Raw genomic sequence first — 26,267 nt, forward strand, 5'->3', positions numbered from 1 at the left:
ATACCAAAAGTAACTTGGACCTCATTAAAAGTTACACTATCACTGGTCAGAATCGGGAGGTGGGTGGCATTAGTGAAGTATATGCAGGTAGCTACAGTATCCACCAAAAAGATCACTAATGGAGCTAAGTAGCTTGTTCCAATTGATGGGTCTGCCGGCAGATTGTTCACCCCTTAATTCAATATCCAACAAGACAGTGGGTCAAAGGAGATGGGAAATCCAGAAAATTGTGCAACACAGATCAGGCAAGATCCCCATTCATATAGGCTTCAGAATTAAGAAAGTTAGAGTGGTCAACTTGTGGTCCAAAGCCCACATTGCAGGTATCCAAGACAGGAGCACCCTTGGACAATGGTGACAGCCTTTGCCCTGGTTGAATGAGCCCTGATGCCCTCGAAGGATTAATTGCATAAGTGTAGCACATTTTGATGTACAGCATGACCTAGAGGAAATCATTCCCTTCAGATTCACTTGCTGTTCTTGAAACCAGCAAAATCAAGGAAAAGCTAATCACAAGTCCAGTAACTGTAAGCCCACTTTCAATTACTGGTCCTGTGAGAATCCATGTTATCCAGTCTCTCCTCCTCTTTAGTGGGGTGAGTAAAATGTTGCAACAGTATTATTCAGATCCACGTGAATTGAGGTACCCACTTGTCCAGGTAAAAGAAGGATTGACAACCCAAGTCTGCAACTTGCTAACATGCCAGGCTGAGGTAACACTGAACAATTTCAAAGTAGGCAACAGCAAGGAAAAACCATGTACTGGCTCAAAGTGTGAACCTTTGAGGAATGAGAGCATCAACCTAAGGTCCCATTAAGGCATGCCAAAATGAAGAAAAAAAAAACGGGAAACAAGCAGTTCAACTCGTTCAAGAAATACTTAACATTAGGAGATCTAAACAGCAATGGCTCTCACAGGAAACAAAGAAAAGCAACATGGGATGTGAGATACTCCTTTAAAGTGCCCACAGCAAAGCTTTGCAGGGTCACGTAAAGCACAACTTATCAGACATACACGCCTTGAGACGATCATCTTCCTCCTCCGGGCACCAAAGAAAGAAACTGGGCCAACGTTCAAATTTGAGAAGTGAGGAACTAACAAGATGATACCCACAATCTCTGTCAGCAAGTGAAGGGAGCTCAGTGTGCCTTGTGTACTTTCCAGACATGAAAGTGGTGGTTCTTGAGATTCAGATGCAGAATCTGCCCTGCCCATCGTGAGAAGATGTTCAACCTAAGCATAAATGGAAGAGGAGAGCACAGGGTCAGTGCAGATCCAAGCACCACATGATGTGTCGGACATTCAGCGTTATCAAGATCATCTATGTATGGTCCAAATGCAGTTTACTCACAACCTGAAGAATCAGACAGATGGGAGGAAATGTCTAGGGAATACTGAAAACCCACCTCAAGTTGAATAAGCCTCCCAGGGCTTCCTGCAGCAGTAAATATAGTGTGTTGAACTGGGGACATATGTTCCTGCGAGTAGCAAATCAGCCCATCAGAGGAGTGCCTTAGAGGGCGAAGATAAACTGAGCTACCTTCAGTTGAAGATGCTTCTCGGAAAAATTACACAGTCTGACATCATCAGCATGCACTTTCAGTGAGCCTGCCAGATGGTTTACAACCAGCCTGACATTGTGAGACTCAACCTAAGACCATAGTCTCAGTGACTTTAAATACTGAGTATGTCAGCCCACTCCACCCTGTTTGTTAATGTGCCATTTTGCAGTTGTGTTGTCCGTCAAAGTCACATGCTGTAGATGAAAGGCAAAAGAGATTGGCCAATACTTAACCGGATTTTCTAGTGCATCAACATGACCACCACATCAGAGGGAAGAGGCATTACTTATCATGTCCACTGGTGGTGGTGGGGAGAAGGGATTCAAGTGTACAAGTTGGCCCATCACTAGCCACCACCACAGGTCTTTAGTCACTTCCAGGTAAATCCAAATTATGTCTACCAGTCCAGTGTTGGACCTACTGAAGGCAGAGGCACCATTGGAGTGCACGTATGAACTAATAAGCGGGAGAGACCTCCAAGATGCATCAGGCAAGCAGGTCCAAAAGACACAGGACAACTACAGCCAGAAGAGAATGTCTAAAACGTATTCAGGCTTGAGGTAGACAATGTCCAGCTTCTTCCCCAATGAACAGGAGACCCTAGGAAGGCTGGAGATGTAACCTGGGGTTCAGAAGAGGGAGACTGATAAAAAGCCTAGGCTTAGGACGGAGAGATCATGATTGGCAGGTGGTTTACCACCAGCTGCAGCAAACCCACCTTCAATAGACAGTTATTGAGGGACATGAATACAGAGATCCATACCTGTGAAGACTTCAAGCTCCAGGGCCAAAAGGATGTGGGCAAAGGAATGCATCTTGTACTTCTCCTTGCAGAAGAAGGCAATTAGAATGTGAAAGTCCAGGATGAAAGACAATAGATTTTCTTGGGAATAAGAAAATAATAGCAGTAGTATGCCTACACAATCTCGTTCTGTGGAACCAATTGCACAGCCAGCTTACTCAACAAAGCAAGACCATTCTTCTGCACGATGCACATGGTTGTAGAAAGGGAGAGGTGGGACAGGGGGATTGGATGAGGGAAGACCTGGAAGGGAATGACGTACACTTGTTTCACCATTTGGAGGACGCAAGGGAATGTGGTAATATACTGCCAGTGTTAGGTACAAGGAAAACCGCCCCCTACAAGCTGAGACGCTCGTTCTAGAAACTAAAATGGATTTGCGGGAGAAGCCGTGGAGGGGAAGGAAAAGGACATATGAAATCCACTGGAGCTTCCACACCCCATGCATCTGTGAAAGCACTCACCAGGTTGCTGCACAGCTGCAATGGCTGGAATTAAAGACAGCGCCGGGCAACTGGCATGACTTTCAGCAGAGAGGTTTGTCTGGCACCGGAATGACATCAGATACCCTGCGACCTAGTGTAGGAGCCACAGAGAACAGTACTTTGGGAGGAGTACTTCTAATATTTATTATTGCCTTCAGCAGTTGTGCATTACAGAGGAAACCCGAACAGAACCACCTTGGGTTGACACAGGGAAAATAAGCAGGGTAGGCTGGCCTGGCGTCCAGATGGATTGTGGTGCAATTTCACCCAGACAAACATTTTTTTGAAAAGCTTTATCACAGCTTTACTCTTTTTTGGTTTGTTTCCTGACTGCATGTACATTTAACATCCCATAAACAGTCTTCCCCCTTGGCATTCCATTCTCAGCAGCAACTTTCTATTAGATGCAGCAGACCAATCTAGTGTCATCGTCACACACATATAACACTATATTTCAACAAAATATTTATTTCCTAAGTATTTTCACCTTACATGTGACGCAAGCAACCGCATTCTAACAAACTAGTAATTCTGCATATATACATAAATAATAGTCTCTGCTGAAATCAATCAAAATCATAACAAAAATGCTTTGAACCTTCAGACCATAACTCCACCTTGAGATCCTCGCTAGTGACCCTATGGGGTAAGGCAAAAGTTACACTGCTTTCATTCTTCGCTCCGCCTACTTTGATACAGGTCTTTCACAATTCCCCCTACACCAGGAAACCAGTGGAGCATGGCTCCAGATGTAGCCATTCTGGCTGCTGCTCCAAGGGCTGTTGTAGTGATGCGTGGGACATGGATCCTATGTGACACTGCTGAACCAGCTGACAATATTGGTGAGATATGCTTGGCATCACCATCCTGATAGTGGTCTTTTTCATGGCTGCTGAAGATGGCCAAAGTCTTAATGGTGGATGGCACCTCTGTTAGGGATGCAGGTGCTTCTGTTGTTTCAGCAGGCTCTGCATTTTCAGGTGCTGGCGTCTCGGTCCTGTGCGTTGGCCCTTCTGCAAATGGAAATCAGATGTAAGTGAAAAACGTTCTAAGCAAGTATTATAATTTCTTCTTTTTCATCTTCAATGTCAATGCACTTACATTTGAAGTTATACAAAATAGATAATTATGGGCAATTAAAAATGACAATCTCATTCACACTCTTAATTTACCAACATTCACTAACAGAGCTGCAGCAACTGATCATAAAACTAGATGCCAACTGTGGGCCAGCAAACCCTTACCAATCTAGCAAATTTAAACTCAATGGTATGCATTTTTTAATATCATTATTTCTACTAACAGTTTTGATTATTTCACCACATTACATGGCAAAGTTCTTACGTATTCAAATGTCTATGAACAGGACAGTTTAATTCCCTTTTACTCATATTAGTTTTAAGCTTGTACAGGATTCTAATCACGGCTTGGTGGGAAGGTCCTCAGCACCAGTTGTCCCTTTCACTTTGGCTCTATATCGTGACCATGTTGCCCATATTTTCTGGCATGTTTGGGGCCATGCTCTAGCTTCGTGGACAGGTCTTTTTTTACACTTCGGAATGTTGGGGACATTAAGGCTTCATTTTTGGGCAATGTTGGACTTACCTGGCAGCAGTCTGAGTCTGATGAATGTTTACTCAGCCTAAGTATACTTTATTTAGCAAAGCGATTTTGGGACTCAAATCGATAGTGCGGTCCAGGACTGACTGTTGAGTTTTGGTCACTGCTGCCCAAATGAGGTGATTAACTTACCATGTTCTTATCATGTGAAGAAAGTCGTCCTCTTCAGTATGACATCAGAAACATGATGGGTCTGGACTACGTTGTATCTGGCGCAAGTGTTGTGGAATCAAGTATAATTTGTAAAAGTACTTAAACTGAATTAGTTGTTATCTAGTGTACATCAGAGCTTCTCTAGGTGCAAAAGCCCATTCCTCATTCTCTAAGTGAACCAAGTCTGACTTTCAAGCATTGATCCAAGTTTGTCCATGGTGCCAGGGGTGCATATAATAAGAATGGTCGGTCTCCTATCTGGCAACTGAGGACTATTGTAGGAATTTAATTTATGTTTATGAGGAATGGTGTCAGGGTGTCTCTTAATGGGAGGTAGTGAAAAAACCTTGAATGTCTGAGATCGAATTCCTCGTGCAGTTTCTCAAAGGATTTCTTTGGTGCTCGACATGGCAATGTTTTTTAAGGGAAAGTTTTCAGAGTCTGTCCCAGTTCTTAAATCTGTTCAATGCAATTTCTAGGTGAACACGACTCCAAGCAAAAGCGGAGTGTCATGTTATTTTGTCTGCTCAATAAATTTTAGATAGGGTGGGTTGCTGGGCATTCAAGACTCCTCTAGTTGCTGGAGGACTTCTTTGAGGGACTTTCATTCTGTGTAAGTAATAAATTAGACAAGCGCTTCCAATGGCCTGCAGTTGTATAGTCTGTTGGCTGGGACTTCACACGGTCCATAAATCTAATCATTTGTTATTTGCCTGAGAGTGGTTCTAGAGTATGGTAAGAGGTCAGCCATGGCCAGATCACTGTCATATGTGGATTTATAACATTTATTCATGGCGACTCGAAAGCGACTGTACAGGCATTTGAAGGAAGCTAAATGGGAAGTGAGGATTTTGGTAAATGAATTAGGGAGCCAATACAAATACGTTTGGATTATATATATGATTTTATGGAGGAGTGTCATTTAAACGAGAGCGACTCACTTTATTATAGATAAGGGAAGTGTCATCCAGAGATGCAAGTCCCCATTTATATGGTCCAGCATTGGCTGTATATTCTCTACACAAACCAAATGCTTCCCTTAAAAAATCTGAATACCTAGGCATTTAATGAAGTGCGTACTGGTCTGTATGCCTGTGTGGGTAGCTCAGGACAGATAGGTAGCAGATGGACACCGAGGGAAATGTCTGGTCTTGTTTAGGGAACTTTTACTAGGAGTATGATTCAAATAAGTTTGTTGCATGGCCCTAGGTCCAGTCAACCCAGGGCTACTGATTCAATGTTCAAACAGATATTGCCCATACTGAAACAATAGAATGATTGACACAATGATGTAATGTTATTTGTTTTTTTGGAGAATGATGATGATGTTGCAAAGTATAATTACACTGTTTGAGCCATTGCTAATAGAGCATTGAGCAAGCAAAAATAAGTTAGGTTGATAGAGGTCTTTTCTTTAATTTGTTGTTTATTTCCCTTGCCCCTGCAGCCATTACCCAGTTCAGGGGGTCCCTTGTTATAAAAGAAGGAAAGCTTTGAGGGCCAAGCAGATTGCATGTAGCAAAATGTTCCCCATGATGACAAGGAGACAGAGACCTTACTCAACCCTAGATGAAGACCTTTACTTAGGGCTACACTATGTCAATAGGGGAGACATCCCCAAAAGCCAAGGTGGACTCTCCACCTGATCCACCAATGGAGGACAATTCCTCTTTTGCAGTGGTTTTATACAGAGCAACAAAAGTGTTAGATGTATAGTTTCACCCGCTGTAGAAACAAAATCTAAAACTGACTGAAGCACTCCAACTGGGTCTAGCCTCCTTCGAGTTGCTACTGCCCCTTATTAAGGCATTCAGGGGCACCCTCATGCCCATCGGTCAAAACTATGTCTGCCCCCTCCTGTCAGTGGACCCGACCAGGAGACACACAATGGTGCCTGGAGACCCAGATTTCCTGAAAACACATTTCACACCTGAAAGTCTTGTTGGACCAGTGTTTATACAGGGAATCTATGGGTACTGACGCTTATGACACTAGGTCAGGATTCAAGACTTCCTCCCTGGGTGGAAATCCATCATGTCAAACCAATGGGTTTTACAGATTGTTCAAAGCGGATATTCCCTGTCTTTCATTCTGTCCCATCCCCATGTTCCTCCTTTACCAGGACAAATTTCTGCAGACCATGCTACCATTTTAATGCAAGAAGTCAACCTCGTCCTGGCCAATGGGTGGCATCGAGGGAGTGTCAGACTCAAAAGTGAGGAAAACTACTCTTGTTACTTCCTCATGCTGAAGGAGGATGGGGGCCTAAGGGCTATGCTGGATCTCTGGGAAATGAACACCTTCTTGAGAAAGGTCAAATTCAAATTGGCTTGACACTGGATGGTGATATTGGACTTGCTGGAAACATATTGCCATGTATCCTTCTTGCAATCCGACAAACATTACCTGTGGTTCAGAGTGGGATCAGAACGCCTCCAATTTGCCATGGTTCCTTTCTGCCTCTCCTCACCCCTCTAAAGTAGCAGCAACTTATCTTCGAAGGTTGGTGATATATTTGCATTACTTGACAACTGGCTGCTCAAGTTAATCAAGGCCCAGTCATCATTGACCACCTGCAGATGATGAGCTCCCTCTTGATCTCGCTGATGTTTTCCATCAGCTAGCTGAAGTCGCATTCGAGCACTATGCAAAAGACACTTCATGAGGTCAATTCTGGGAACAGTGGTGCTCAAGGCCTTTTTTATTACCTACACCAACATCCCCAACATCTCTCAATCAATCAATCAATCAGAGTTTTATAAAGCGCACCTACTCACCTGTTAGGGTCTCAAGACGCTTGGCGGAGGTGGGGGGATGGGATTTGTAGCGAGTACCGGAGGTGGATTAAAAAAGTTAACTTCAGTACTTTCGTGTAGCTGGGGAGGGAGGTGGTTTGTCTGATGTGGATGGGTAGGGTGTTCCAGGTGGTGGCGGTGAGGTAGGAGAAGCAGCGGCCTCCCTGGATGCAGAGTACTTCTGCGAGAGAGAGCTGGGCTGAGTGTAGGGTCCTGTGAGGTACTTGAAGTTGAGTCGATGGTTAAGGTAGGCAGGTCCAGTGTTGTGGAGGGCTTTGGGACACCTCTGCGAGTCTGGGACATTCAATATATCATCGTGATATTTCTGGTTCAGTCCTGGGTCTTGAATAGGAATGTAGTGATAATGAAGGCTCCAGTTCTGGGAACAGTCCAGCCCGAACTATCCGATGAGGAACATGGTAAAGAGTGATTTGCATGTGGCTGAGTCCAAAATGGGGTGGCAAGGTGAGCAAAAGAATTTCGGATTTAACCCAGATCTGTGTGGAATTCCTATTGCACAACACCCAGAAGATATTGTTTGGGGTCTAGGACAAGAAGTTTTCATGTTTATTTTGTCCTTGGGACAAGTAAACCCAACCCCCTGCAGCACAAACCCTTTGGCTGACAGTTTACAGGAAAGGGAACTGTCTGCAGTTGAGGTAATATTTGCATCAATAAGTTAATGCTGTCTGAACTTCTATTTATGGTTCATTAATGCAAATCCTTTATTATTGTAAGGGTGAGCAATCTAAATAAACATTGTAAGGTCACACTGTACTACTGACAGTGGTTTCAGTAAAACAAAATGTGTGCACACATGTTTGAAAAGTTTAATACTATAAGGCTATGTATAATGCTCTCAGAATGCTTTCTGATTAGATGCAAATGTTTGCAGAACCTTGTAAGCAAGATTGATGATTGTTTGCTTTCAAAATACAAATGTAGAGACAAAAATGCATGTAGGAAAAAACATGGTTTTCTAAATTACTGTTATATTTTAGGTACTATTTCTTTGAAGAATCATTTAGTAAAATGTTTTGATGCAAGCTAGCATTTCCAGAAACATTCATAATGGAAAATCAGTGTAACCATTTTCAACAAGATTATGGGTAACATAAAAATAAACAAGTTCTGGCAAAGCCAACTGATCGATCATTGGTGGTCAGTCTTTTGTATTTGTCAATGCGTGCCGTGTTTGACATGGCTTTTTTAACACTTTACTGTTGTGGGAGCTGCCAGGCCCTCACCATTATAACAAATACTGACAAAAAGCAGAAAAAAATAAAGATTTTGGTCTCAAAAAGCACACATTGTCACAGCAGTTCCCGGTACTGAACAAAACTACTTTGTGTGCCAATATGTTCCTTGTGGAAGAGCAGAATGCTATTAATCACAGTGAAACCAGACGATACCTGGATAGAGAGAGGAATAGAATTTTAATAAAAACAAAATGTCTTGGTTAATGTCAGACCTAATTGGGGGGCCAATTCTTAAAAGAAAACACAAAAGTGCACCCATGGTAGATGTCTTTAAATTAGTGGCATCCATGAATTCACAAGAATTTACAGAAGTAGACCAGAAAATTGCACTCCTAGGACATATTTGCAAACTGTATTTTAGCAGGAGCAAATATGCATGTGTAGATTTGCTCAAGCAAAAATCTATTGCGCGTTTACAAGTTCACTTTACCCCCCAACAACTATTTTCTCCAACCCTGGAAGAACTTCCACTTCTGCCGTTGTCAGGAGTAAATTTCCAACACTTGTGCATTTTACTAGGTTTGCACAAAGGCATTCCAGGCCTGGAACTACTGCTTACTGCTTCCTCCAGCCTCAGTATGTAGAACTGCAGAAAGGTGACAAAATAAGAAAATTGCTATAGTAGGACTTGAAATTGCTAGTATTCGAGCCCTACTATAGTATTAGCCTTGGCATAATCAGAGAGGCGTTCTTACATAATGAGATTGCTGCCATAATTTGTCGCTGCGCTACATGGCACCAAAGGGACAAGTAGATCTTTATACAGGACAAAAAGATTTATAAAGCAACCTGTCCCTTATGTATGTAGATATTTTATTAAATTCCACACCACTGAACCAAAACAATGGCAAAAGCTTCTTTCTTAAGGACCATACAAAAGGGCTCAAAATGTCAACTGCCAATTTCCTCCAGGGTGCTGAAGCCATCTCTATAGGAGGAGATTCAGTAACACATGGCTTTACTGATTTATACCTTATGGCACACAAGTTGCACCCTCTCACCGTTTCTTCCAGCATTCCATCAATACTTGGAAACCAGTAGAATTCACAAATACGCTGTTTGTTACCAGCCATTCCCATATGTCCTTTACGCCCTTATAAAAGAAAAATCTCTCTCTTCAAACCTATAGGGGGCACAACTTTGCCACTAGATAACACACAAAATCCATCATAGCATTTTCAATTCTGAGAAATAATGTGGTTTTCCTCTCTGAACTTCCTCTTCTCTGGGTAACCTTCTCTCATGTATTCACATACTAAAGTAATTTCAACTTCCTTGCTTGACTGACTTTCCCAAATTTCTTTAGAAATCACTTCTAACTCATCTACTCACAGTATGAGCCACTTCACAATCATACTTTGTCTCATTTTCAGGGGTCTTCACACTAAAAGGTAAACGTGACAGAAAATCTGCATGTACATTCAGTTGTATTCAATTCTAAATTAACACAATTGTAATTTTGCAGCCTAGCTGTTAAACACCTGCCACCTGGAGAAAGAAAATAAACCAGTGGTTTCTGATCTGTTCTTATCATAAACCGCGTTCCCCACAAAAACTGCCTGAAATGATCTACCACCCAAGTACTTGCTAATAACTTTTTCTATCACAGAATAATTCCTTTCTGACTCTCTCAACGCATGAGATGCGTACGATACAGCACGCTCCTCAGAATATTTTCTTTGTAACAAAGTAGCTCCCAATCTATAGTTGCAGATAGCCGCTGTGACAACACACTAATTCTCAAATTCAAACAATTTAAGAAAAGGGGCATTTGCCAGCTCTTTTCTAAATTCAACAATAGCATTGTTCTGTTCAACATCAAACAGAAAATAATTCTTCTTTCTCAATAAAGTGCATAAACAGTAACATTTTGAAGGATACAGAGAATCTTTCTTAGATTAGACAAATGTTCCTCTTCATTCTTTCCGTATACCAAAAGGTCATCTTAGAATGATATGGCACCTTGTATACCTCCCAACGTTTCCTTCATCAATCTTTGAAAACTAATGCTGCAAGAGCCAATCCAAAAGGCATTTTGCAGAATTGAAACGTACCTTCCAGGGTGACAGAAGCAGTCAAATGGATCAACTTTTCTCGTAACGCAATCTGATGGTAGGCACTGGCAAAGTCTAAAGTAGAGAACACAGCTGGCCCTGCCAAAGTTGAAACAAGTTCATGTATATTAGGCAATGGATGCCTATCAATCCATATTTAATTATTGAGAATTCTGAGATCAACACAAGAATGAAGATCTCCAGAGTGTTTCAAAGCAATGACCAAAGGTGAACCCCATGGTGACAATTCTGTTGGCTGAATCACTTCCTTATTGCATAAATCCTGCAGCATATCTCACACATTCTCTCTATATGTAAGAGGAACATTCTGAACTCTATGTCTGACTGGCATCACATTTTCTAATATTTAAATGTTGTGTTTGAAACCTCAGGAAATTCAGCTCTTATTTTATCCAAGAACAGATGATGTTTCCCATTACCCACAGCATAAACAGGTTGAACTGCATAAGGTTCTAATTTCATGTTAAATTCTTGGTGATGAGGCCATCCCAAATAGAAATCACCTTTGGTGGCCACATAAGTTTTCCCATGAGTTTTTCTTTCCTTAAAGCATGTCTGCCCAAAAATAATCAAAACGATCAAACCTGTGACTGGAATAGCCACCAGGTCGTACATCGGGCTCTATCAATTTTTCATCCAGCCAATTCGATTTCCACAAATCTTTATTCATATTACTGTCCCATGCACAGGAATCCATGATTGCTTATCACTTTCCCATTTTCCCACTCATTTCTACCACACACTGAGGAAAACTGCTTATCCCTTCACCCTTAATACATAACATCGCATTATTAGGATTCAACATCTCATCCTCATCTTCGTTCAACACAGAATTGACACTTGTTTCTGGTTTGCTCTTACATGCTGTTCCAAAATGGCCCCTTTTCCCACAATTTCTCTCTGAAACAGGACTTTTAGTTTAGGCATTCTCTCTGAAACAGTTCTTTTAGTTTAGACTGACATGTTTGACAGCAAAAGACGATTCATCATGGTCAAGAAATAAATCACTGAAGTCACAAAAACTGAGAAAGATGAACAAGTATTAACCAATTTCAAACAGGAAATAATGGGTAGGAAGCAGAAAAAGGTGACGAGAGAAGAGACAAAAAAAGAAACAAAAATATAAAAGGAAAAAGTAAGAATGAGCAATGCATGAATCAAAAGTAATTAAATATATCAATCTACCAAAGTATCATAATTTTAAAATAAATAATGCAAAAGGGAAAAAAGTGACGAGTGTTGTGGAACAATATTCAAAGTTTGTTAAAAAACACAGCGGAAGTGTATTAAAAACATACAGATAACTGTCTTACAGCTTCATTATTGTAATCACAATAATTTTGAATGACTACAGAACCCCCCTTTGTTAGTTTACAAATTACAATGTCTTTGTTGCTCTGAAATGCTAAAAGAGTTGAATGTTCTTTTCTACTCAAATTGTGAGCTTGGTGATTAAATTTGAGTCTGGTATTGTCATGTAAAACTTATTTGAAATACATCTATGTTATCCTCATTGCAGAATTTGGGAAAGAATTGTGATTTGGGTTTCATTACGCTATCTAAGGATTCATCAAATTATATATCAAAATAAGCAGCAATTAACTCAAGCTGTGCTGGATGGGACTTAGATGTGAGTGACTTGGCGGATTTAACTCAAAACATTTTTTAAGCTTCATTTTACGGATAGATTTCAACAAATCAATTTTGAAAGGAAAAAGAAACAATATGTAGTGAGGGAACAAAATGTAAATCTTTATTCAAGACAGACAACTGTTCGGTGGTTAGATCATACGAGGAAATATTAAACACTAGGTTCAATTCTTTCTCTTTTCCTGTTTGGATTGCAACCATGTTCTCATTCCTTTTCTGTTGCTTTCCTCTGGTGTGTCCTTGATTTTTTCTGGATGAATTTTCTTTGCAACATCTTTTGTTGCCTGCAAGGCAGTTGCTCTCTTTTTCTGCATCCTGCAGAGCTCCTCTAAAAAAGGACATTTAGATAATGAAAGAGAATAGTTTCTGGAGTGTTCTCTGCACTGCCTGCATTATTTAAAGATTTCTGAACTACTTATGTCTTTATAGTGCTAGAGTTTGAAACAGCATCGTACTTCTTTGCATATGAGTAAATTCTTTCTGAACTGTAGACGTAAATATAACGTTCTTTTTTACCATGTTTCTTAGTCCTCATTTCATCTTGATATTGTTTATTGGGGTTTTGACATACAACAGACAATTAGTAATCATAACCACCCTTCCAAGCATACATTACGTCAAAAATATTAAGCAGCTGTAGTTACTACAATAAACTTCCAACTTCTATCCACCTCTTTTCTTTCTTGCCTCTCTTCTATCATGTCCAGCACCCATTAGCTCTGGGGCGATCCTCAGTGGGCAAGTCTAACAACTAAAACATAACAATCTTTTGTTACAATCAGCGGGCAGTGGAGCAGTACCCCCCACACACATCACATTACTCCATTCAGATACCTGAGAGGGTATGTGTCACTTCCCCTCAAGGCATAGCCTGTGGCATCCCCACCGGTGAGGTCTAGGGATGCGTTAAACTCTCTATCAAGATGTCCATGCTCTAGTCATATCTAGGGATACCCTGCCTCTTTAGGCTTCACGCAATCAGACTACTCAGTCATAACTCGCCCATCTCTCCCATTCTTTTTGTCATACAGTGATCCTGGGGCCTGTTGAGGCCTTACAATTGCATGTAATTTCCCTCTTCGCAATTAGAAATGCCAATTCTTGGAACCTGCTTGCTGCCTTGTTTTTGGCTGTGTGCAGAAACATACTGAGCAAACAGTGCTGAGGAGTGCATGGCGCTTTCCTGTCTAAAACATCAGCAAGCACCTCAGTGATCTGTTCCCAATAAGAGGTAAGCTGTGAGCAGGACCAAAGCATGTGTAGGAGTTCCGTCCCCATCTCCCGGCTTCTCGGGCATTTACATTGTTAATGTTGGAATAACAATTAATTCTTCTAAGTGTTAAATAGGCCCGGTAGATTACGTAATAGTTAATTAGCATTAAGTGGCTGTTCTGCGATACGTTAGGTACTCTTCCCCAGAATTTCCGCCGAGTCTTTGTCAGGAATGAGGCTCCCAGGTCCAAAACCTATTTAGCGCAGAGGCCCGTTAAGGGCATCCAGCCATCCTCCCCAGTCGCTCTGTACAAGCAAGTAACAACTTTATATGTTCCAGCAGCCATAAAAAACATACTGAAAGGTCCTATGGTGCCGAGACTCCTCACGTCCCCTTTTCCAATGTCTTTGTATTGCTGCGGTCACTGCTCCATATAGTAGAAACTGGCCCCCCAGCAGGTCATAATCTGACTCAAAGACCTCAAATGGAAGGAGAACTCCCTCTCTATAGAGGTCTCGAACCTTTGATGCCTCAGCTCCTATCCAATTTGCTATTACTCTCCAGTCACCTCCATGAGGCAGTACCCCAATATGCCTCAGCGGGATGTCTGGTGAGTATGGAATCCACGTATAGGTCTTCCGTAGCACTCTCATCCAGGAACAGCACAGTACTCTAAACTTTTGACTCCCCCTCACTCGAGCACCATATCCTCAACTGCATGTGCATTAAATAGCTAATATCAGATGTTCTAGGGCAGACGGCTCGTCCTGCTGTTTATCGAATCACCACCCTCTGTGTCAGCTATTGTAACTGTGCTGCTAAATAGCAGTTCTCAAAATATGGCAGCACTTTGCCACCCTCAACACTCCAGGCTTCATTATGTGTTTGGCAGTCTTTTGGCAAGACCGCCGCAGTGGCAGTCGCCAAAAGACCGCCATGTTGGTGGCAATCTGACAACCATATTAGGAATCACTGTGAAGACCGCCAAAAAACAGCCAACATTCTGAAACCACCAGGACACTAGAGGACGGAAAAGAGGCGGTCCCACCTCCAGCACAACAAAAATCCACCCATCAGATTACGAGACACATATCACCAAAGCGGCTCTTCCATGGTGGAAAACCATTGGTGGTGTGAACCATGGTGGTCCAAACTCAATTCAGTCATAACACCACACCAGATTGGATAGTCTGAATACCCAACAACTGACACACATCCACACACCCAACATGCCTACTCACTGCACTATTTATCACAACCCTACACAACCCACAATCCTTTGCATCCAGAGTGCCATATACATACCCGAGAAGAGTAGAAGAGAAGATTTCGTACTTGTACACTACAGGCACACATATACATATTACTCAGCACACACCCCACATCAGCACAACAATCACAATAAACACATCACTAGGACACACAATCCGCAACTACAGTCTCTAACTCACATTGCTGCACCCACACCTCACAAATTACCCAACAATGCACCCTTACACTCACAACACCCCCACACACCGTCTACACAACCACTACCATTTCCCGACAAAAACACCCACATTTCACGGATGACGAGGAGAGCGTCATGGTGGATGAAATTTTCAGGGTAGAGCCACACCGGTTCGGAGCAAAGATCCAACAAATATCTATTGCCAGTGAAAGGGAATTATGGCAAAGAATAGCTGACAGGGTCACATCTGTAGGAAGTCATCCACACACAAGGGAGGCCATCAGGAAGAGGTGGAACGACCTACGAGCGAAGGAGGTGCGTTCCATGGCATCTAGGCACCTGATAGCCATGCAGAAGCGTGGTGGTGGGCCCCCAGTTCCTCCTCCACAGTTCACATCTTTGGCGGAGAAGGTCTTGGACACACTGCATCCTGAGAGCCTGACTGGAATACCTGGGGGACTGGAGTCTGATAAGTACCCACAATTGACTAGCCCTGCATGCCCTCACCACCCCAATCTTCCCTAATTAACTAATTTAGCCACTACACCTCTCACCGAATCACATAATGCCCTCTCTTGCATGCCACCTCTCCACTCAGCCCAACTGCCCTCACAGCCCTTGGGAATGAAACGTTAACTAAAGGCTGATCAGATCACTACGACTCCCAGAATGCACCAACTCATCAATTGTGAAAACCTGGATTGTGCATATCACATGTTATGCATGTATAACCAAAGTAAAGGCTACACCATTTATTGTTCTATTGAAGACCAGTACATGGCAATGACAGCAATGCATGCAAAAAACATTTTTTTAAGAGCAGGCAGTAGTCCCACGGACCACTGCCTACTCTTAAAAAATGAAAAGAAAACTTTTCATTTTTCTTTTTTAAACGCATCCAGTTTTCCTTTAAGGAAAACGGGCTGCATTAAAAAAAAAAAAGATTGCTTAATTGAAAAGCAATCACAGACATGGAGCTCAGCAGGCCACCATCCCTGTGATTGTAGACATTCGCAATGAGTCACAAATTGCAACCTACCTCTTGAATATTAATGAGGCAGGGCCATTTGCGAGCCCTTGCGAATCACTATATGAAACTCCTGGAGTTTCATACATTCCAATAGCGATTACTTAATTGCAATTTGCAAAAAATTGCAATTTGGTAATCGCTATTGGAAAGAATGATATATCTGGCCCTAGGTAAAATAGCCGGACAGTCATGTCACATATCAGACATCAACAAATTGCATCTGCACTAAAACTTGTACACAATTAGTATGACTGCTTCCAACATGGAGTAAGGGAAACAAGTCACAGACTTGTATGTACAACTAAGGTATGCTATGCAGCAACTGCCAATGTCATTGGAGGGATTCATATCAAGCCACTGTCTGCATCTCACACAAAAGCAACCGGACACAGTGCCTAACGTGAACTCTGTGTCTCACTCCCTCCACAGGTAACCTTGCCATTGCCATAATGGAAAGGAAACCGGAGACTGCCAGTACCCCTCAGGATGAAGACTCCAGTGAGGAAAACACCCTTGGATGTCTGGACACTAAAGAACAACCTGGTTCATCTGGGACACTTGGTCAGTCAACGACTCTCAGCCTCACCCTACTCACACCAACACCTCCCAACACTGTTGCATCAACTTCACCGGCAACCATTCGCCCCCAAACCTGTGTCCCACGTACTGTTCAATCTATTGTGTGCCCCACAGTACAGGTACCTGAGTCTAACCTTGCCACTCCTGACAACAATGGGCCTGCAACCACTGAGAGTGCACACACTGTGCCAGGGGCACAGACATGTGGGGCTAGGGTGCGTAGGAGGGTTACCTTGGGGCAGAGAATGCGGGCTCAAAGGGACACAACTGACCAAGAAACCATCTCCCAAGTCTTCTGAGCTTACCAAAGTTCCCACAACAGGGTGGGCCAAATCATCACCATATTAAGGCAAAATCCAAGGCTACAAAGGGAATACAACCAGGAAGTCATGCAACAGTGACAGGCACAAAATGCACATATGGCTACCACTGCAGGGGTGCTGAGGGACATCAACACCACCCTGATTACCTTCTCCACACAACATCAGGCCCCCTCCACTAGCAATGTTACATCTGTTCCTTCTTCATCTGCAGCAGCTATTCGATATGAGGCCTGCCAGGGAAATACCATGCCTTAGACACCCCTCCCTCTGTAGTTGAAGACACCTCCTGCAAAAGTGGACGTCCATCCAGCAGGAGCAGATGTCAAGACCAAACCCACTGCCAGGAAATGAACCTCTCCTGATTTGTTACCCTTGTGTGCCACAGATACACCCTGTTGACTGTTCTGAAACCCAACTCCATTTTCCCATGGTACAAGGACACTGGACTTGTGTTACCAACTGGTGTAGCAGCAACCCTGATGAAATTATCCACCATGATCTCACCCATCACTTTTATGTTAATTTATCTAGTATGTTTGTCACTGATAGTCTTTTGACAAGCACAATAAATCACACTTGAACACAGCAGCTGTGTATGTGTCCTTTGCAATCCATGTACAATAGTCATGCTTGCCAACTGTGGTCTGGTCATGCCCTCCTGTAGAGAACAGCCAGTGTAATGCTCATCATATGGAGGCACCCTCAGCAGAAGACACATTACTACAAAAATGTCAGAGGACAAATACGTAAGAGGTTGAAATCCAGGTTTACAATATTGAATGTTCAGTATTGCATTCAGGAAACAGAGCATGACAGAGAGTACCATCTGGATGTAAGCTATGGTTTAACAGAAAACACATACACAAGTTACAGAAATCAGGCACGTGGTAAACTATCTACAAAGCTGGAGCATACAGATAGGTCCTCTGTATCACCACGTATAATCTCTTCACATACCCATAACATAGCTACTGAATCACATACCCCATGGAACACAAAAAGAACATTACAGAGGAACCCAGTACTGAAAACATACACTAACACTGGCCCCATACCTATAGGATTGTCACTCACCTACATCAGTATACAGTTACATGCACCATGGATTGCAAAGTTAGAACACAAACACAGCTAGGTCCCATAGCCACCACAAAGTACTCCACCCACTGTGAAGCGAAAGGCCATGATCCAACCTTCACACATGTGCCAGAAACTTCACCTGACAGGTTATACATCATTTTACATCCTCCTCAACTCCACAGGTAAAACAAATCGGGCAAAGCATTTACTATCCCACTTTTATGAAGGATAAACTATCAAGGTACCGCCCAACTGGAATTAATCTCATGTTACCAGGTATACCTCTCATGTCTGTCAGCAATTACCATTGGCTACTGATACAGAATACCTCAAGCCTCGGTTGCAGAGCCAAACCGAATCTAGCAGAATCAGTGAGTGGAAGGAAAAGAGGATAGAAGATTGCACGAAACATACCTCAAATCTGAGTAGTCTTTACCAGAAGTGTATGTTAGGATCTGCTGTAACAATACATGAAAAAGCAGAACAATCTGTCCTGTACACATTACAATCTATCAGTCTGCTTCCACAACTCACACATAGGCATTGGAGCTCATTACAACCCCACTGATGAAGCAAGAAAGGAGGTGGAATAGCAGCCATCTACTTCTGGTTGCGCACATTCATCACAACAAAAGGTCCCCCTTCACATATCTGTATGTCAGTTGAAGTACTGATTGAGAGATCTGCCCTAGAGTCACCAGCTCCTTCTTACTCTGTCCCTTCATCACTTGCCATATCAGCATTACCAGCCACAGGTCCAGCTGCCTCCCCCTCATCTGCTATCAATGGTATCTGACATCTCAGGGCTAGATTGTGGAGCATGCAGCAGGCAACAATTATTTGGCATACCTTGTGGGGCGAGTACAGGAGGGCTCCTCCAGATAGGTCCTGGCACCTAAACCTTGCGTTCAGGAGCTCACATGTTCGCTCTATTGCACGCCTTGTCCTCCCGTGAGCCTCACTGTAATGAAGTTCCCATGGCGTGGTTGAGTACCTAACTGGTGTCAACAGTGAAGGACGGTTTGGATAGCCTGAGTCACCTGTGAACACAATGGTTGAACACCACAAACATGTATGTGGGACTTGCTATATTGTGCTGACAGGAGACATAAATCATAACACACCCTACAATGGAAACTTACCAACCAGCCAGGCCCTCTCGGTGTGGAGTCGTGTCATTAGCTGTAGGACATTGCTGTTCCGCATGATGTAGTAATCATGCCTGTGCATGGATACTTGGCTGTGACTTGTAAGATGTACTGGTCTGCCAGACACACCACCTGAATGTTGATAGAGTGGTAGTTTTTCCTGTTCCTATACACCTGCTCATTGGCAGTGGTAGGGCCCAAGGCCACATGGGTGCCATCAATGGTTCCGACCACATGAGGAATGTGTCCCATCTCATAAAAGTCTGCCTTCACATAGGCCATATCCACTCGGTAAGGGGAAGCCTTGTGTAGCTGTCCAGGTGTCTCAAAAATGCACACAGTACATCCTTCAAACCCAGACTAACATGGGCTGAGACATCCCTGCTGTTAAAGCCACTGTATTCTGAAAGGAGCCTGTGGCCAGGAAGTGTAGCACTGACAAGACTTGAACGATGGGAGGTATGCTACAGGGATTGCAAATAGCAGGCATCAGATCTGGCTCCAACTAATTAAAAAAAATCCATGATGGTATGATGATTACGACGGTATGTCTGGATGACATGCCTTTCCTCTAAGGTGTCCAGGTCTACTAGTGGACGGTACACTGGTGGTTGTCTCACTCTGCTCATGGCAGGATAACTATGTGAAGACTTGAAACTAGCATGAGTTATGCAGTATGCTCACATCATGTACACTTTGTTTATTTCCAGATACCTAACATCTTTAGAGAACGGCTAGCACATCTGACATATACAGAACAGCCCATAGTTATGCATTCGATTTCAGCCTCCTTGGTGCACATTGCAACTATGACAATGGGGTTGTACATACGAAACTACTGTTAGAGTACATGTGTGTAAGACTTAGCTGTCCTGTACTAATCACACATATTTTTGGAATCAATCATTAAGAACCTCTGAGTAGCTGTACATAGATATCACCATATTTTCTCACTCAACACAGCTTTTACTTCACATATGCACAATATGAGACCCAAACATGATGGTGCTACATCCAGATATACAGCACTTTAAGGGAGTAAGTGAATGACGCAGATTAATAAACACTTCCATCTATTAAATGTGCCCAAAATGGAAGGCGGCTGACCTACTGTACCGGACAGGTGTAAGTGAGCTAAGTCCGCCGGTGGAAGTAGTCATGGCGGTAGGCGATCGCAACCGCTGTGTAACTTGCCATAGGAAAACATTCCTGCCTTTGCCGTACATGGGCCAATGGCGATGTCCTCCGGCAGTGACGGTCATGTACTTGGTGGCCGCGATCACCATCTTCTGCACTATTGTTCACTTGACTCCTGATACTGTTGCCAGCAAGACCTCCACAGCGTGAGCTGCTGTGTACTGCCTCCGTGTGCCTTTATGCCACCTCCTGCAGGTGATAGGGCCCCTGCCTTCACCCCAGAAGGGCTTGAAAGGCTAGTGGAGGAGGTCTTACCCCTATATGGACAGCTATATGGTGCACCAGAGAAGCAGGTGAGTCCAATGTCCTAGCTATGTGTGATAGGTGTTCTGTGTGACGTTGCACCGGGCATGTGAACTTGCGAGGGTATAGTATGCATGCAGACGGCATATTGTGAAGGCGTGTGTGCAGAGACGATGGGTATGTGTGCCTACTTGCTGTGACTGATGTATACTGACCACACCTATTGGTATGGTGCATGGGCACATGACTTTCTTCTTTTGTCTGAGTCATCCATGCAGTTCAACGCCCATCAGAAGACAGGGATTTGGCTTGCCATCGCCAAGCAAGTGCAGACCTTGGGGGTTCAAAACCAGCAGAGCATCCATCATAGAAAGTGGTGGGAGAACCTGAGACACTGGGCCTGAAAGACCGCTGAAGCCTAGCTGTGGATGTCCTCCAACAAGGGAGGTGTACCCGTCTCACCCTGAGCCCACTAATGGCCTGCATTTTGGCGGTGGCCTACCCTGAAGTGGATGGGCGTTGGAGGGCAGCACAGCAGCAACAAGGGGGTAAGTACTGACTGACTTCATGTACATTCCTCTGGTAGTCAGGTGTTTGCTGTCACACTTTAGCAGCTGTGACACTGTAGCAGGTGCTACATGTATGTGGACAACTGGGAATACATAGTACTGAAGTTGCCTGAATAAAAGATGGAGATCTGGCCTAAGGGTTGTGCATGTGGACATTTAGATCACCTGTGCCAAGGAATATCTATGACTGCATGTGGAGATGCACAGTTGACAGTGCCACATGTGTGACTCTACCCAGCAATATATATATATGCCTCCAAGCTGCTGTATCATCCTAACTATCTAGTACTTCAAGGTCCATTGTAGCTCTAGGGTGCCAGGCCACTCCCATTTGTAAAGATCAGCTGTATGTGGTACATAGGGCCTGACATTTTAGGTACAGGGCCTAGTTACCTTGTGTCCTGCTACAGGTATTGACTCCATGTGAGGTTGGCATCTCATTCAGTCAATAGGTATGGCCAGTATTGGACTGTTCAAATGGGTTTGTGGTGGTGTCCACATTGTCCCTTCATATTCATAGTATGGGGTATGTGAAGGTTGTAACAGAAGGACATCCAACTACGGGTGTCTGATTTTGTATGTTTGTCCTTACCATGCATTTCCATGCCATTGACATGTGGACAAATCACTTTTATCCTAATGCCTTTGTTGTAGAGGAGGTAAGTTGCTAGGCTCTCCTACCCTTTGACAACGTGCAATGTCCTTGCTAGATGTGCCAATGCCCCTACCAATAAGAGTGCAACATATGGTATTAGGTGCCTACATCATGTCTCAATGGTTACTTGGGAGCAGATCTTATGGAGTGGGACAATCATTGCTACACTTTGCCTAGCTGATGTGGGCAGTTTGGACAGGAATTGGTAATGGCTTACCTCATATTTCAAGATGTCATGGTTAAGCTGTACTACTATTTCTCATGCAGGTGGTGTTGTTGTGGGATATGTTGTCAGTGCCATTTGTACATGTCTTTTCAGTGGGATATGTGTGTTGTCTGGACTTAGCAACTGGAAATCATATGTCAGGAACGCTTTGAGTGATGTTGGTGTACTGCTTTGTAATGTCGTGGCACTGAATCAGCATGTCAGGTGGAATGTAATGTGCCCTCCTAGGAATTAGTAGGCTGTCCTTTGTGTAGCAGTTGTAACTATGCTCTCTGTGATTGTCACCGGATGTCTCATGTGTGCTAGGTAGGCCACAGCATCAGTACATGCATTTATGGTGTGATATGGAATATCTGTGAATAGTGACTGCAGCTATTACTATAAGATTTGGTACATGTAGTGATGTACCTGTTCTCCAGACATGGAAAGTAAAAATGTGATGGCAACTGTATGGGACTGTCACATGTTGTGTCTTCATCAGAGATTGCTGCCATTGTGTCATATATGTACAGAGGGATCAGCTAGGCATGTGATTGGAATGGCAGGCGCTGTCTCGTTTGTGAAGAGAGTTGTCTTTACTTGCATGGAACTTGACTTATGTTCATGGACTGGGCAGGTGTAGAATCCGATTAGGTATGATATGGTTTTATCAGTCAACTGCATTTCCTTAAAGTGGTGAGAATATGGAAAGTAATGAGTTGGATTAGGATGATATATCAGCTTTAGCAAGGGCATGATGAGCAGGCTGACTTTCATTTAAAGGTGATTTGATGGGATGCTTCAGTTGTGCTCCCTTACATGAATTAAGATGTCGGCGATAGATGACAAATAGAGTAGATATTAGTAACATGTTTTGACATGATGTAGGATCAGTGGGTTTCAATATGGGATTACCTTGCCATGAGATGCACACCTACAGTTGTGCATGTTGTAATGTGTGTATATGAAGAATGTGATGACCCTTCTCTATCTCTCTCTCCCCGTTTGTGTGCATCGGCAGGCAAAGGAGATGGGGCACAGGTGAGTGGGGATGCTGCTGGCCCTGGGACCGGAAGTGCTCAACCCACCAACAGCAAGGGACCAAGTAGCCTGGAGGGAAATGGGAGTGCCACAGGGGAGACTGCATCCAGCACATCATCTTCGGAATACCCCTCCAGAGGGCGCACCCTGGCGGTGGCAGACCCATCTGGGACCACCCCAGCACCACCTTTGTCCGCCACCCACCTTTTCTACCACCACCCTTCCCTGTAGGTCCGCACCAAGCTGTCCATGCCCGCTCACCCAAGAGGGTGGGTGTCTCTTTTGCAGCAACCATATAGTTCCTATAGGCAACTTTTCTAAGGTGCTCCACTTGCTCCGCCACCTTTTCCTTTGCCTCCACTCACTCATTTTGTGTCCCCGGGTCCCCCGGCCTTCCTATTTCTACTCGTCGGCCGATGCAACCTCCGTCAGCAGCACCCTCCGCACCCCCACCGCCTACGATATACATCTAGCTCTGATGACTACCTTAAGTGTATTGCATTCCACCGGAGTAGTAGACGCAGTCCCTTTGTTTTCCGTGATGTATTGACAATAGCAGTACCCACTGTCTCCCAAAATGCAGAGTCCTCCAAGGACTCCGGCTTTAGTTTCCAAGCTGGTATCTTAGGTTTCACCCCTCCCCAATCTAGACCCATCAACAGAGGACTGTGGTAAGATATTATGCGAGATAAATATACCAGCAATCTAACAGCACCATGTAGTGTCTGCGTGTAAAGAAAGGTGTTGAGGCATACGTGGAGGTCATGGAGGGCCGAAAAATAGGAGTAATATCTCTTTTTAGGGTGCAGTCTCCTCCAGGAATCAAGCAGGACGCACTGCGCTTGCCAGTCTGCAAAGGCCCAGGCCACTGTAACAGTTGGAGAATCAGAAAACGGGTGATGAGATATATTCAAAACAGGGTCAGAGAGACAATAGCAATACCTCCTATGATCACTGTACCCACCAGGTAGGGAGCCTGGACCCGGTGCGAAGGCCGAGTACGTAGTGTGACATACCTGACCTCTCCATCTTCTCTAGAGGGCACCAACTTCAGGGGCTGTCAAGTGCGTCTCTTGTAGAAATGCTATCAGGACAACCCCCCTATCAAGTATGAGAAAACCTAATATCTCTTTGACATGTTGTGCATCCCCCTAATAATCCTGGTTTTATGCTTATACGCGTTGCGTCCCGCCCTCGCAGCCATCTCCTCTCCCAAGGCTCACCTCCACCTAGTCCCACTCCAGTGGCCATGCTAGGTTTCTCCAAGGCAAGATGCACGAACGTTAACACCCCATCAAAACACTTTACAAACCACAAACAACAAACACACAAAGTCCCCTTCCCTAGGACAAGCATGAATTGTTTCAGAATTTCAACTTCCATCCCATCCTGGAACTTGCACAGGGGCACCTGTACTAAAAAGAAACACTGTGATGTGTGGTTCATATGTTACCCATTCACTCTTTCTCCCATCCCAAGGTCTATCAATAATCTGCTGCAAACGGACCAGGATCCCAGTTTGCAATTCCAGCAATGCAGATTGCAGGAGCTAAATGGACTTCTCCCCCCACATATTAATTAGCAGTACATCACCATAGACATCTCGGGTCATATCATCAGCTATGCCAGGTGTCAGGTGGTAGCAACGCTTCAGAGTCTGTTAAGATCTCAGACCTGCTCTTTGAGTCCGATTTATTGTTCTCCTCATTTATTTCCGCAGATGCCGGGCTCGCGCCTTCGCTGCTCAAAGCCGCCACCTCTTTGAGCACACTCTACTGGTTCCTCATAGATTCTTCATTGGATGGGATTCCTCCCATCCCTGGGTGCCTTGTTGAGTGCTGTGTCTGCTCCTCCTCCTCCCTCGGTCATGCTGGTTTGGGGCTCCAATTGGGCCCTCTCTTGGCTTCAAATTGATCCATTCCCATACTGTTTGCAGTGTTAAAAAAAACAACTGTATTCCAGTGGGCTTTTGGATTCGCACTCAGGCAGGAAAAAGCACAGCGTAGGGGACCATAATCTGGCTAAGGTGTTTCTTGGCTTCAAGGAATAATGCCCTCTGCTTTTGGCCTTCCTTTGTGAAATTAGGTAAGATCATTATCTTGCTGTTTTCAACAGTGAGGTCGCCCTTTTTTCTGTCCCGAGCCCGAATGTGGTCTCTGTCTCTGTAATGTAGGATCTTTGCAAGTATTGCTCTCGGGGCTGCTCCAGGAGGCAGAGGGCTGCCGGTAGCCTTTGAGCCCCCTGTAAAGCAAAGAACTGAGGGAGGCACGTCGGGGGACCTCCTCCTACAACCATTTCTCGAGGCAGGTCACCATATTGGCACCCTCGACTCTCTCTAGCATCCCTATAATTCAAATGCTATTTTGCCGAGACCTGTTTTCTGCATCTTTTGCACAGACTTCCAGTATGCGCACCTACCCTTCCACTGTCGTGAGACAGTCGCAACAAGTCGTAGGGCAGCTCCGTGAGTGTCCTCTCAGCTGTTGCAGCCCTTTCTGCTAGACGGCGGTGGTTGTCTTTGAGGAGGCCCTGTTTCGCCCCTAGTGTGTCAATATGGCCTTGAGCGCTGCTCAGGAGCACATGATTGCCGAAGATCTGAAGAAGCGGAGAACCAAATGTGAGTCAGCAGCTCCCGGGTGAGGGGGCTGGCTTCGGATCTTAACGACTTCACTATCGCACTGCTGTGGGTAGAGACACGGCAGTGCAGTGACCAGCACCATAAATTGAATTAAACGTTTGGGTACTGGCAGCCTTACCTACACGCCTCTGTGTTGTTGGAGTGTTGCGACAAGGGGAAAGGATAACATTAGACCAAATTGGACCGCATTGTCGCAAGCGGAGATGCAGTAGTACCGCAATACCGGAGACGGGATCCAATAGTTGAGACCACTGGGGGCAGCTTCCGTGTCCCCCAGTGAGGAGAGGATGCTGCATTGAACTGTATTGGACTGCACTGGACTCAGAATTTTGAAGCTGCAGTTGTGTTAAGCGCCTGGGGCACAAGGTCACAACCCTTCCAGGCGAGGAGTTTCCAGGCTCTGGGCTGCAGGGGTACAATAAGAACTGTAGGAGTGTTGTTGGGGAGATGTTGCTGTTGTGTGTTTGAGCTCTACACCTTCCCTCCCTGGCTAC

The 26,267-nt window shown here is 44.2% G+C and overlaps 1 protein-coding gene across 3 annotated transcripts in view; it reads right to left on the bottom strand.

The window, feature by feature from the left end:
• Positions 1 to 2,988: 2,988 nt before the first annotated feature.
• Positions 2,989 to 26,267, bottom strand: part of TDRD5 (tudor domain containing 5) — a 1,060,335-nt gene continuing 1,037,056 nt past the window's right edge. For 2 of the 3 annotated variants that reach the window (XM_069232097.1, XM_069232096.1), the window contains exon 16: positions 2,989 to 3,863. In XM_069232097.1, the coding sequence (XP_069088198.1) occupies positions 3,520 to 3,863 (344 nt within the window). In that variant the 3' untranslated portion in view covers positions 2,989 to 3,519. The remainder of the gene's footprint in view (positions 3,864 to 26,267) is intronic. The other variant, XM_069232098.1, reaches the window with a different exon arrangement.

The sequence above is a fragment of the Pleurodeles waltl genome, chromosome 4_2, assembly GCF_031143425.1.
Source record: "Pleurodeles waltl isolate 20211129_DDA chromosome 4_2, aPleWal1.hap1.20221129, whole genome shotgun sequence".
Taxonomy (NCBI): Eukaryota; Metazoa; Chordata; class Amphibia; order Caudata; family Salamandridae; genus Pleurodeles; species Pleurodeles waltl.